Here is a 14,256-nt window from a genome sequence, read left to right as displayed (position 1 = left end):
GACAGCTATTAAGTCTCCCCTTAGTCTTTTTCTTTGCAAGCTAAACATTCCCAGGCTAACCATTCCTCATAGGACATTGTTTGCAGACCAGTCACCATGCTGGTTCCTATTCTCTGAACTTGCTCTAGTTAGTGCAATGTGGTGTCCAGAACTGGACACAGTATTCCAGATGACGTCTGACCAAGGAGGAGTAGGGGGACATAACTACTTTACATGATGTAGACTGTATGCTTCTGTTAATACATCCCAGAATTGCATTTGCCTTTTTTGCTGCTGCAGCACACTGTTGACTCATGTTCAGTCTGTGATCTATTAGTACACCCAAGTCTTTTTCACGTGCTGTTGCTTATCTAGCCCTATTCCTCCCATTCTGTATATGCCTTTTCATTTTTTTGCCCAGATGTAGTACTTTGCATTTCTTCCTGTTAAAAAGAAAATATTCTGTGAGTTGCTGCCCACTGCTCCAGTTTGTTTAAAACTTTTTGAATCCTCTCTTCTCTAGTATTAGCTATCCTTCCTAGCTTTGTGTCATCAGCAAATTGAATCACTTTACCCTCAATTCCTTCATCTAAATCATTGATAAAGATGTTGGACAATACAGGGCCCAGGACAGAGCCATGTGGTACCCCACTTGAGGCATTCTTCCAACCGGATGTCCAACCATTTATGACCACTCTGTGTCCGATCACTAAGCCAGTTATTCATCCACCTAACATTGACCTCGTCCATTCCATACTTGGACATTTTTTCAAGGATGGTGTGAGATACTTTGTCAAACGCTTTGCTGAAGTCAACATATACTATATCTACAGCATTTCCCTGATCCACCCAGTCAGTGAAAGCCTACAGCATTAATTTTTAGAGTTTTTTCCCACATTTGTAAATATTTGCACAGGTGCATTAGTGAAATAAGTGGCAGAAAAACTATTAAAATACTAATCAAGTGAAGTGGTTTTTCTTTATGGAAGCAGAAAATTTACATTGGCTGCTTATGCAGTTGTCACTGCAGTGGGATTCTAGTATTACATGTCACAATTTAGATTGATGATGATGATAATGTCTGTAAAGTGCTGAGGAATATGATGGTGGTATGTAAGCAAGCATTAAATAATAAATAAATAATTTATATCGTTCATGGATGAGATAATTTAAGCACGTTTGGGTGTTTCCTGCCAGATGGATGTAGTAGTGCAGACTAATAGCAAGAAGCTGCACAAAAAAGCAAGAATGAGTTTAATGATTCTGGATTTTGTCTTAGTTTAGCTTGGCATTTCACCTGTACAAGTGACCGTGTAAGATTTATTTGGGAAAATTAAATTGTTTTTTATATCTATTTTCTAGAATGCTACACTGTCAACGGAGCTGATTATAGAGGAACCCAAAACCAAACATCTCTAGATTGTGGAAAACCTTGCCTCTTCTGGAACGAGACATTTCAACATCCATACAATACTTTAAAATACCCCAATGGTGAGGGAGGATTGGGAGATCACAATTACTGCAGGTATGAATACCTATATTGGTATAGAATTGTCATGTTATATTATTGCTATATATATATATATATATATATATATATATATATACTGATCACTTATGTTGGGTTCTTTGAATAAGAGATTAAGAGAAATAAAATGAAACTATATCTAATATATAAAGCTGAATGTGTGTGTGTATATCCGGGATTGGCATCTGCACCTTTGCAGCTACTGCCACAAAATTTTGCACAGTCACACGTCTGGACCCCGAGAGCGTCATAGGCTATGTTGTGAGGCGAAATTTTATACCCGCGCGTTCCAATTCACCAAACAATTTTGCCCCTATCTACATAATGGGGAAAAGTGAAAGGAAAAGTGTTGGAGGCAAACTGACAGCTGCCAGATGTGAACAAGGGGGACTTAAAGAATGAGAGCGATGGCACCAAAGAGTATATACCGTACAGTTGCTAAGGTGGGGCCCCGACATGGGATACTCACCACACACGGGGATATGAACACACACACAAAATGCGCCACACACTACCACGTGCTTGAACACATATACCACCCTCAGTACACATTTCACCACACATACACCAACCTTGCCTCATAAAAGTCGAAACACAAAAGTCACCGCTCAAAACTCGCCACATGCAAAATTCGCCACATGCAAAACTCGCCACATGCAAAACTAGGCTCACGCAAAACTAGCCACACGTGAAAAAGTCACCACACATAAAACTCGTCACGCGCAAAACTTGCTGCACACAACTTGCCACACTAACCTGTCACAAGCAACTCGACGCACAAAAAGTTGCTACACACATGTCGCCACACAAAACTCATCTCTCAAAAGTCGCTGCATGCATGTCGCCACACGCAACTCAACACACACAACTTGACACATGAAACTCACCCTAAAACACACACAAGTCAGGTATTATCCTTCAAAAATAAAAATCTGATTAATAAGCAGACAAACTACAAGAGCAACAACTGTACCATATAGGAAATACGGCAGCTGTCAGTCACATGACCTGTCTATTATGTGTATGTGTGAGCTAATATATACTGCCAGGGGAAGGGCTTCCTGTTGGCTGAGGATTTATCAGGCTGCCAATTTAGCTTACAAATACTGAGGTAAAAATACTGACCAAATAACGTATTCACCTGCTCCTCGTTCCGGCGCCGTTCCGTCTACAGCGTCTTCTGCAGTGACACTCAGGTCAGAGGGCGCGATGACGTGGTTAATGCCTCTGCCTGAATGTCAGTGCAGAAGACGCTGAAGATGAAGCGGCGCCGGAACGAAGTCAGGTGAATATTGGAAGTGCCGGGGGCCTGAGCGACGGAGAGGTGAGTATGTGATTTTTTTTTTTATCGCAGCAACAGCAAATAGGGCAAGTGACTGTATGGAGCATCTTATGGGGCCATAAGCAACGTTTGTGCAGCACTATATGGCGCAAATATCTTTATGAAGCATCTTATGGGGCCATAATTAACGTTTGTGGAGCATTATATGGGGCAAGTGTCTGTATGGAGCATCTTATGAGGCCATAATCAAGGTTTATGCAGAACTATATGGGGCAAATATCTTTATGGAGCATCTTATGCAGGATTATATGGGGCATATTTTAATACGGAGCATCTTATGGGGCCATCATAAACTTTATGGAGCATTATATGGGGCTCCTGATTCAATATGGATATTCAAAAACACTTAACCTACTGATGTCTCAATTAATTTTACTTTTATTGGTACCTATTTTTACTTTTGACTTTTGCCGGTAGCTGCTGCATTTTCCACCCTTGGCTTATACTCGAGTCATTAAGATTTCCCAGTTTTTTGTGGCAAAATTAGGGGGGTCGGCTTATACTCGGGCCGGCTTATACTCGAGTATATACGGTATATATATATATATATATATATTATTTCTCTGAATCTCTTCTGAGTGATGAGTATGTCTGTCTTGTTCTTCTAGTTCTTTTAGTCGTCTTGATTGATTTCCATGAACCACATGAGGAGCACCTGCAAAATGAATCAGCAGTGGGCACCACTGAGGAAGCTAGCCAGTCAAATGCATCATAAAAGAGACTGACAGCGCTACCGTTTTATTGCTGGGCACAGTTCTCTTCCTAGACATTTCCAGAACTATTCACTGTAATCGCTGTGTATGTGCCCCGAAGAGTTGGCATCTGAGATTGGTAAATGTAGAGTTGCCAACTTTGCAGAGGGAAAAAGTGATATTTTTAGACCATGTTTTGGCTCCTAACACAGACTACAGCAGTGGAAGCCAGCGTGAAGTTGTAGACAAAGAAATAAAGTGATTTCAGTAGTATGTAGTACTGCTGTGTGTGGCTGTCTGCTGCCCGGTGTGTGGACCAGACTATCTGTCTTAACATGGCAACCTGCAACCTTGTAATGTGGGTATTATGGGCATCACCCACTAATATGGGCTGTATAAAGCTTTATTGCTGATGAGTTTGAGGAATGAATGTGCTGTAAGAACTAGCTGTCACAGTGCAGGGGTGCGCGCTCACTTATTAGTCTCAATTTTAAGTATTTTCTGACATAACTGTTGTTATATGTGATACAATGATGTGGAAAGTAGATGGGGGTTAATTTATTTTCAACAGTTTTAGGGTCAAATTTAAAAACCTAACAAGATTTGTTGACGGCATGTGTGAGTGAAAGCTTTAATTTACAATTGAGCAGAAAACAGTTGTTGTTTTTTACAATTCTAGCTACTTGGGATTAGTTGTACCAATTCAGTTTGGGGCCTGTTGAAATGAAGAGCAGCTATGGCCAATATTGGATTATGTATAATTATGAACACATCTGTACATATGGCAAGAATTATTGAGACTGGAGTTTCGAGTTTCATATGGAAGTTGTTAGCAGCCACTGGGGTTTGATGTGCCAGCTTAAAAGGAATCTGTCAGCCGTTTTTTTGCTATGTAATCTGAGTGGAGCATGAAGTAGGGGCAGAGACCCTGATTCTAGTGATGTGTTACTTACTAGTCTGTGTGGTGTAGTTTTGATAAAATCATTAATTATCTGCTGCAGGCCTAGCAGTTCTCTGAATGCTGAGCCCTATGTAACCCCGCCCCACCACTGATTCTCAGCTTTCTCAGCTGCTAATTAATTACGGGGTCAGGGTTACACAGAGCAGGAGGACTACATGGCACAAGAGGACTGCTGATAAAACACTAGAAAGGCCGGGTTCACACTTGTGAGTTCAATGGGAGAAACTCACTCAAGTCTCTCACATCAATACCCGGTGCTACCACCGGCACTCGGGACCGGAGCATGTATTTCTATGCAGCTGAACACTTCGGTCTGAACCACCGGCGGCGAGTTTCTCGCATTGAACACGCAAGTGTGACCTCGGCCTCATATTGAAATTGCAGCAAGCAGCCTAGTAAGTGATACATCGCTGGAATCAGGGTCTCTGCCCTAGCACCATGCTGCTCTTTGACTACATAGCAAAATACTGCTGACAGATAGCCTTTATCAAATTTGGCATATCTTGGGCTGACCCTGTGGCACAAATTGAAATCTGTCAGTTATGAACTAGTGTAGATTTTTGCTATAATTTATTCAACGCTCTGGTGTAAATTATAATAAATCCATCAGGCTATGGTTGGGCCTGTCGTCATTCTAAGCATTGATTACTTTGTACAAATATAGCGACATAAAATTAAAAAAGTAGCAAATTTTTGTAATTTTTAACCATTTAGCGATCATTGCAGATCTTTAGAACATAATTATGGTTTTATGTTTTCCATTGTTACAGCAGATGGGAAAACATGTTTAGTAGCGCTAACTGTTAATGGATAATATAAATAGGTGGAACCCAGCACAGCGCTGCAGATCTGATTTACCAAAGAAAACGCTGAGTCCCTCTGTTTTCTCTATTGCAGAGAATTCTTCTTTTTACCATGCTTGATGATACAGATATTACTGAATGAAGATGCAATGTTTTGTATAGTTCTTGTAATATTAATCCCCACAGTGATGGACAAAGCAGTCCTTACTTACAATGAGATTTATGAATGAAAGTCTGATTCTCTGTCTACGATGATGTATTGAGCAAGGCCACGCCCCAACTAGTTACGCGGCTGTCCACTGGGCGTAGCCGACTAGAGGGCGTGGTCTCATTCCATACAAGTGTATGGAGTGAGGCCACGCCCACTGGACAGGCAGTACAAGCTTGACGCGGCCATGGACCGTATACTCCGCTGAGATTGGGACCTCCTAACCTCGACTGAAGGAATCGGTGGTCAATACCGGTCGTCAGATGAGTATAACATTTATAATGATTGATGGAACTCACTATGAGAATAGACTGAAAGTATGCCGCAATTGAATGTCAGACAGGGCATAGATGTGTCTAAAATGTCTCTTGAAGTGAGTAAATATATACTATCTTTGTATGGGACACAAACAGAATTAATGTCCCGAGCTGTATGGTAATTGATAATATGGTTGCTCTAATGATACCGCCTCTAATTCTTGATTAACTGCATAGACTGATATATGGCAGATTACTAGGATTTAAAGGGTACGAGACCCTCTAGAAGTATAGCTGTATGCATGGACCTTTATGATATGGCAGTTTAAGAATTAATGGTCTAATTAATGTGCCGTATAATATACTACATACATAGAGGCAACCCGGAAATATAAAACGGGTGTTGCTCATGATATTTTGTGCCATATATTCTTTAATAAGAGTCTGATTTCATTGAGCTGGTGGCAGGCTTTTTTTTAAAGTATTGCAGAATTGATGGCGGTATACCACATTTTACACATTTTGTTAGGAGTCGAGTTTCCTCTGCTGCACAGGGGGAATCTCGATCCGTCTCCGCTGCGGTCTCCCATTCTCCTCCAGCCGCAGTGGAGCCTGCTCAGCAGGGACGTCGCTCCCAGCGTCTCGCTCAGTCTGACTCTGTGAGAAGAGTTACTGCTGCTTCTCCAGCTTCTGCCTGTAAAGCCTATACTGGTCAGCAGCGAGTGGACTTCTCTGGGACTAAGTCCTTGTCTGCGCACACTGAGCATGCCCAGGGCAAGATCTCCCGTTGGAGATCGAGGGTCATGTGCTCAGACTCTGCAGCGCATTCTATTGGTCCTCTTGGCAGGTTTTGGAAGGGCAAAGTTTCTGTGGCCGCTTCCTGTCCTGCAACTATATAAACTGCGCATGACCGCACGGCCATGCGCTAGTGTACAATTTAATACGTGTGTTTGTTGTGAGTGCAAGTCGTTCTTTAAATACCCCTACCCTATTGTATGATTGTTCGCGTATGGAGTATGGCTGCTATCTAGCGCCCGACTTATCACTCAACGTGTCACACACGTGTCAGCGTCTACTGCTGTGACCGCCAGTGCGGTGCCACGCGCCAGTGTGCGCTTCCTGACCCACGTCTGGGTGCTTAGTGGTGCCTGCCAGCACGGCACAGTTCGCACTTCGGTGCCTTAATTATATAATTCCTTTCACACCCAGTTGCGGTGTAGTGCCAGCAAGGGTCTAATCGGACTACAATCCCTGTTGGGGTTTAGTTCGCTGACCACTTGCTCGCGCTCTATGTGCGGTACCGCGGTCCTGTGACGCAACAGGATCGCTTTCTTCACGCTGGGTAAGGTTTAACCCACGCGTGTATACTTTTGAATACCGCCATATTGTCTGTCATTTCCTAGCAGCAGGTTTCACCTGCACGGTGGACCCCGGACTGCGAACGCATCTATATCATCTCTCTTGGTGCGTTCCGCCAGTCCTAACACATTTTACTTGCACTTTTTTGACACTTGCACTTTTTGCACCTTTGCAATTTATATATATGATAGGTTTTTATTATTTCTTCATTAAACGTTAAGTTTTAAATATCCCAATTTGCTTCTAAGTACCTTTTAATCATGAGCATTAGTGTTCTAAATGTGTAGGCCTAGTGTGTTTATTTTTATTTTTTCCCTTTTGATATTGTAATACATATTAATAAATGTTTTCATAGTTCTTTCCATTGCAGTTGCTTGAAGTTTTCCTGCATTTTACCTGATCATCTTGTTGTAACATGCATTCTTACCTATAGCAGATAATCATAACAATATAATTGTCATAACTCTGTTTATCGGGTGCTCATTCCCTGTCCCTAACGCTAAGGGCACCCTAGCTCGACCTGTTCCCTGGATTACTTCTGATGGTGAAGACACCAGGGCCACATACCTTGCCTTAGCTCGTGCATACTCCCTCAGTCTGTACACAAAATGTAAAGCGCTGCGGAATATGTTAGCGCTATATAAAAATAAAGATTATTATTATTACCCTTCCCCCACCCAGGGAAGAGGGGAGTAGTACTGTAATGCGAACAGGGGTAACGAAAAATAACAAACATACAAATATACTCATACATACAACAAAGGAATGCAGTGGGGAGTGGAGGATGGGGTTAAACCAAAGTAGGAGAAGAAAGGGAATTATCACACACTCAAAACTTAGCAACAGTCTCGGATAAATTCAAACACCTTCACCAATCAACCTCCAGCCATGCAGCAAAAGTTACTCTGACAATGAATGTTAGCAATGGCCCAGATGATATAGTAGATGGGAGTGGCTAAGGCTACGTTCACATTAGCGCTGCGCGCCGCTGCGTCGGCGACGCAACGCACGACGCACAAAAAAACGCGCGCAAACGCACGCAAAAACGCTGCGTTTTGCGACGCGTGCGTCGTTTTTTGACGAAAATCGGACGCACGAAAAATGCAACTTGTTGCATTTTCTTGCGTCCGACGCTAGCGTCGGAAACGACGCACGTGTTGGAAAACGCAACAAAAAAAACGCACGCGTCCCCCATGTTAAACATAGGGGCGCGTCGCCGCTGCGTCGCCGACGCAACAGCGACGCACATTAGCGGAACGCTAATGTGAACGTAGCCTAACAGTGCACAGCTGAGCCTTCAGGGAGAAAAGCTTCCAGGAGCTCTCAGCTGAGCAGATAAACCCCTGCACTACTAAAAGAAACGTCCACCATTTAATATGAAGGTGAAGTGCTTCTAATCAGTGCAGGAGTGGGATAAATCGGGCGCTTCGGTCTTCTAGCTCTTCTTTGTCACAGTAAACCCGTGACACTAACTTATTGCTTTTTATAAAGTTTATAAAAAACAGTAAATCATACTGCTCATGTTATATGTTGTGAATTCTGTTGTCAAGCTCCCTTCTGTGGTCGTGAATGGCACTTCGGCTGGTTCTGTCCATGGGCATCCTCTGGTGGTTGTGAGTGGGGCTGCGGCTTCTGAGTTTCCTTCCACAGGTGACAAGGTTAATTCGTTAGCTGGCTGCTCTATTTAACTCCACTTAGATCATTGCTCCATGCCACCTGTCAATGTTCCAGTATTGGTCTTGTTCACTCCTGGATCGTTCTTGTGACCTGTCTTCCCAGCAGAAGCTAAGTTCCTGCTTGTTTTTCTTTGTTTGCTGTTTTTCTGTCCAGCTTGCTATTTTGTTTTTTGTCTTGCTTGCTGGAAGCTCTGGGACGCAGAGGGAGCGCCTCCGCACCGTGAGTCGGTGCGGAGGGTCTTTTTGCGCCCTCTGCGTGGTCTTTTTGTAGTTTTTTGTGCTTTTGTGCTAACTGCAAAGTTGTCTTTCCTATCCTCAGTCTGTTCAGTAAGTCGGGCTTCACTTTGCTAAATCTATTTCATCTCTGTGTTTGTAATTTTCATCTTTACTCACAGTCATTATATGTGGGGGGCTGCCTTTTCCTTTGGGGAATTTCTCTGAGGCAAGGTAGGCTTTATTTTTCTATCTTCAGGGCTAGCTAGTTTCTTAGGCTGTGTCGAGTTGCATAGGGAGCATTGGAGCAATCCACGGCTATTTCTAGTGTGTGTGATAGGATTAGGGATTGCGGTCAGCAGAGTTCCCACGTCTCAGAGCTCGTCCTATATTATTAGTAACTATCAGGTCATTCCGTGTGCTCTTAACCACCAGGTCCATTATTGTCCTAACCACCAGGTCATAACAGTACAGGTGGCCCAAAGTACTAATGCATCTCAATAGAGGGATAAGAGAAGTTCTGAGACCATTTTTTTTTCTTTGCAGTGTGTTTTGTCTCTCTTTTCCCCTTTACCTCTGGGTGGTTCAGGATACAGGTGTAGATATGGACATTCAAGGTCTGTCCTCTTGTATGGATAATCTCACTGCAAGGGTACAAAACATTCAAGATTTTGTGGTTCAGAATCTGATGTTAGAGCCTAGGATTCCTATTCCTGATTTGTTTTTTGGGGATAGATCTAAGTTTCTGAATTTCAAAAATAATTGTAAATTGTTTCTTGCTTTGAAACCTCGCTCCTCAGGTGACCCTGTTCAACAAGTGAAAATCATTATTTCTTTGTTACGTGGCGACCCTCAAGACTGGGCATTTTCCCTTGCGCCAGGAGATCCGGCATTGCGTGATGTTGATGCGTTTTTTCTGGCGCTCGGATTGCTTTATGATGAACCTAATTCAGTGGATCAGGCAGAGAAAATCTTGCTGGCTCTGTGTCGGGGTCAGGATGAGGTAGAGATATATTGTCAGAAGTTTAGGAAGTGGTCTGTACTCACTCAGTGGAATGAATGTGCCCTGGCAGCAATTTTCAGAAAGGGTCTCTCTGAAGCACTTAAGGATGTCATGGTGGGATTTCCCATGCCTGCTGGTCTGAATGAGTCTATGTCTTTGGCCATTCAGATCGATCGACGCTTGCGTGAGCGTAAAGCTGTGCACTATTTGGCGGTATTATCTGAGCATAGACCTGAGCCTATGCAATGTGATAGGACTCTGACCAGAGCTGAACGGCAAGAACAGAGACGTCGGAATGGGCTGTGTTTTTACTGTGGTGATTCCACTCATGCTATCTCAGATTGTCCTAAGCGCACTAAGCGTTTCGCTAGGTCTGCCACCATTGGTACGGTACAGTCGAAATTTCTTTTGTCCGTTACTCTGATTTGCTCTTTGTCATCCTATTCTGTTATGGCATTTGTGGATTCAGGCGCTGCCCTGAATTTTATGGACTTGGAGTTTGCTAGGCGCTGTGGTTTTTTCTTGGAGCCCTTGCAGTATCCTATTCCATTGAGAGGAATTGATGCTACGCCTTTGGCCAAGAATAAGCCTAAGTACTGGACCCAATTGACCATGTGCATGGCTCCTGCACATCAGGAGGATATTCGCTTTTTGGTGTTGCATAATCTGCATGATGTGGTCGTTTTGGGGTTGCCATGGCTACAGGTCCATAATCCAGTATTGGATTGGAAATCTATGTCTGTGTCCAGCTGGGGTTGTCAGGGGGTACATGGTGATGTTCCATTTTTGTCTATTTCGTCATCCACCCCTTCTGAAGTCCCGGAGTTTTTGTCGGATTACCGGGATGTATTTGATGAGCCCAAATCCAGTGCCCTACCTCCTCATAGGGATTGCGATTGTGCTATCAATTTGATTCCTGGTAGTAAGTTTCCTAAGGGCCGACTGTTCAATTTATCTGTGCCAGAGCATGCCGCTATGCGGAGTTATGTAAAGGAATCCTTGGAGAAGGGTCATATTCGCCCGTCGTCGTCACCATTGGGAGCAGGGTTCTTTTTTGTGGCCAAGAAGGATGGTTCTTTGAGACCTTGTATTGATTACCGCCTTCTTAATAAGATCACAGTCAAATTTCAGTACCCTTTGCTGCTGCTGTCTGATTTATTTGCTCGGATTAAGGGGGCTAGTTGGTTCACCAAGATAGATCTTCGTGGTGCGTATAATCTTGTGCGTATTAAACAGGGCGATGAATGGAAAACAGCATTTAATACGCCCGAGGGCCATTTTGAGTACCTGGTTATGCCATTCGGGCTTTCCAATGCTCCATCAGTATTTCAGTCCTTTATGCATGACATCTTCCGAGAGTACCTGGATAAATTCCTGATTGTATATTTGGATGATATTTTGGTCTTCTCGGATGATTGGGAGTCTCACGTGAAGCAGGTCAGAATGGTGTTCCAGGTCCTTCGTGCGAATTCCTTGTTTGTGAAGGGGTCAAAGTGTCTCTTTGGAGTTCAGAAGGTTTCATTTTTGGGTTTCATTTTTCCCCTTCTACTATCGAGATGGACCCTGTTAAAGTCCAGGCCATTTATGATTGGACTTAGCCGACATCTGTGAAGAGTCTGAAAAAGTTCCTGGGCTTTGCTAATTTTTATCGTCGCTTCATCAGTAATTTTTCTAGTGTTGCTAAACCGTTGACTGATTTGACCAAGAAGGGTGCTGATGTGGTCAATTGGTCTTCTGCGGCTGTAGAAGCTTTTCAGGAGTTGAAGCGTCGTTTTTCTTCTGCCCCTGTGTTGTGCCAGCCAGATGTTTCGCTCCCGTTTCAGGTCGAGGTTGATGCTTCTGAGATTGGAGCAGGGGCTGTTTTGTCGCAGAGAAGATCTGATGGCTCGGTGATGAAACCATGTGCCTTCTTTTCTAGAAAGTTGTCGCCTGCTGAGCGCAATTATGATGTTGGCAATCGAGAGTTGTTGGCCATGAAGTGGGCATTCGAGGAGTGGCGTCATTGGCTTGAAGGAGCCAAGCATCGCGTGGTGGTCTTGACGGATCACAAGAATTTGACTTATCTCGAGTCTGCCAAACGGTTGAATCCTAGACAGGCTCGTTGGTCGCTATTTTTCTCCCGTTTTGATTTTGTGGTTTCGTACCTTCCAGGCTCTAAGAATGTGAAGGCTGATGCCCTGTCAAGGAGTTTTGTGCCCGACTCTCCGGGTGTTCCTGAGCCGGCGGGTATTCTCAAAGAGGGGGTAATTTTGTCTGCCATCTCCCCTGATTTGCGGCGGGTGCTGCAAAAATTTCAGGCTGATAGACCTGACCGTTGCCCAGCAGAAAAACTGTTTGTCCCTGATAAATGGACTAGTAGAGTTATCTCTGAGGTTCATTGTTCGGTGTTGGCTGGTCATCCTGGAATCTTTGGTACCAGAGATTTGGTGGCTAGATCCTTTTGGTGGCCATCTTTGTCGCAGGATGTGCGTTCTTTTGTGCAGTCCTGTGGGACTTGTGCTCGGGCTAAGCCCTGCTGTTCTCGTGCCAGTGGGTTGCTTTTGCCCTTGCCGGTCCCGAAGAGGCCCTGGACGCATATCTCTATGGATTTTATTTCGGATCTCCCTGTCTCTCAAAAGATGTCGGTCATTTGGGTGGTTTGTGATCGCTTTTCTAAGATGGTCCATTTGGTACCCTTGTCTAAATTGCCTTCCTCCTCTGATATGGTGCCATTGTTTTTCCAGCATGTGGTCCATTTACATGGCATTCCGGAGAACATCGTCTCGGACAGAGGTTCCCAGATTGTTTCGAGGTTTTGGCGGTCCTTTTGTGCTAAGATGGGCATTGATTTGTCTTTTTCTTCGGCCTTCCATCCTCAGACAAATGGCCAAACCGAACGAACTAATCAGACTTTGGAAACATATCGGAGATGCTTTGTTTCTGCTGATCAGGATGATTGGGTGTCCTTTTTGCCTTTGGCTGAGTTCGCCCTTAATAATCGGGCCAGCTCGGCTACTTTGGTTTCGCCGTTTTTCTGCAATTCTGGTTTCCATCCTCATTTCTCTTCAGGGCAGGTTGAGTCTTCGGACTGTCCTGGTGTAGATACTGTGGTGGATAGGCTGCAGCAGATTTGGACTCATGTGGTGGACAATTTGACATTGTCCCAGGAGAAGGCTCAACGTTTCGCTAACCGCCGGCGCTGTGTGGGTCCCCGACTTCGTGTTGGGGATTTGGTTTGGTTGTCGTCTCGTTATGTTCCTATGAAGGTTTCCTCTCCTAAGTTTAAGCCTCGTTTCATTGGTCCGTATAAGATTTATGAGGTTCTCAATCCTGTGTCGTTTCGTTTGACCCTTCCAGCTTCTTTTGCCATCCATAATGTATTCCATAGGCCGTTGTTGCGGAGATACGTGGCGCCTGTGGTTCCATCCTTTGATCCTCCTGCCCCGGTGTTGGTTGAGGGGGAGTTGGAGTATGTGGTGGAGAAGATTTTGGATTCTCGTATTTCGAGACGGAAACTCCAGTACCTGGTCAAGTGGAAGGGTTATGGTCAGGAAGATAATTCCTGGGTCTTTGCCTCCGATGTTCATGCTGCCGATCTGGTTCGTGCCTTTCATTTGGCTCGTCCTGGTCGGCCTGGGGGCTCTGGTGAGGGTTCGGTGACCCCTCCTCAAGGGGGGGTACTGTTGTGAATTCTGTTGTCAAGCTCCCTCCTGTGGTCGTGAATGGTACTTCGGCTGGTTCTGTCCATGGGCTTCCTCTGGTGGTTGTGAGTGGGGCTGCGGCTTCTGAGTTTCCTTCCACAGGTGATGAGGTTAATTCGTTAGCTGGCTGCTCTATTTAACTCCACTAAGATCATTGCTCCATGCCACCTGTCAATGTTCCAGTATTGGTCTTGTTCACTCCTGGATCATTCTTGTGACCTGTCTTCCCAGCAGAAGCTAAGTTCCTGCTTGTTTTTCTTTGTTTGCTGTTTTTCTGTCCAGCTTGCTATTTTGTTTTTTGTCTTGCTTGCTGGAAGCTCTGGGACGCAGAGGGAGCGCCTCCGCACCGTGAGTCGGTGCAGAGGGTCTTTTTGCGCCCTCTGCGTGGTCTTTTTGTAGTTTTTGTGCTGACCGCAAAGTTGCCTTTCCTATCCTCAGTCTGTTCAGTAAGTCGGGCCTCACTTTGCTAAATCTATTTCATCTCTGTGTTTGTAATTTTCTTCTTTACTCACAGTCATTATATGTGGGGGGCTGCCTTTTCCTTTGGGGAATTTC

General features: G+C 44.3%; 1 protein-coding gene across 1 annotated transcript in view; it reads left to right on the top strand.

The window, feature by feature from the left end:
* The window catches only part of KREMEN1 (kringle containing transmembrane protein 1), a 269,727-nt gene that overhangs the window by 100,308 nt on the left and 155,163 nt on the right, over positions 1-14,256 (top strand). Inside the window, exon 2 of the mRNA XM_069754435.1 lies at positions 1,342-1,504. Within this exon, the coding sequence (XP_069610536.1) occupies positions 1,342-1,504 (163 nt within the window). The remainder of the gene's footprint in view (positions 1-1,341; positions 1,505-14,256) is intronic.

This window comes from Ranitomeya imitator, chromosome 1 (genome assembly GCF_032444005.1).
Source record: "Ranitomeya imitator isolate aRanImi1 chromosome 1, aRanImi1.pri, whole genome shotgun sequence".
Lineage (NCBI taxonomy): Eukaryota > Metazoa > Chordata > Amphibia > Anura > Dendrobatidae > Ranitomeya > Ranitomeya imitator.
Note: the sequence above shows the minus strand (reverse complement) of the source record. Positions and strands in the feature narration are given on the sequence as shown.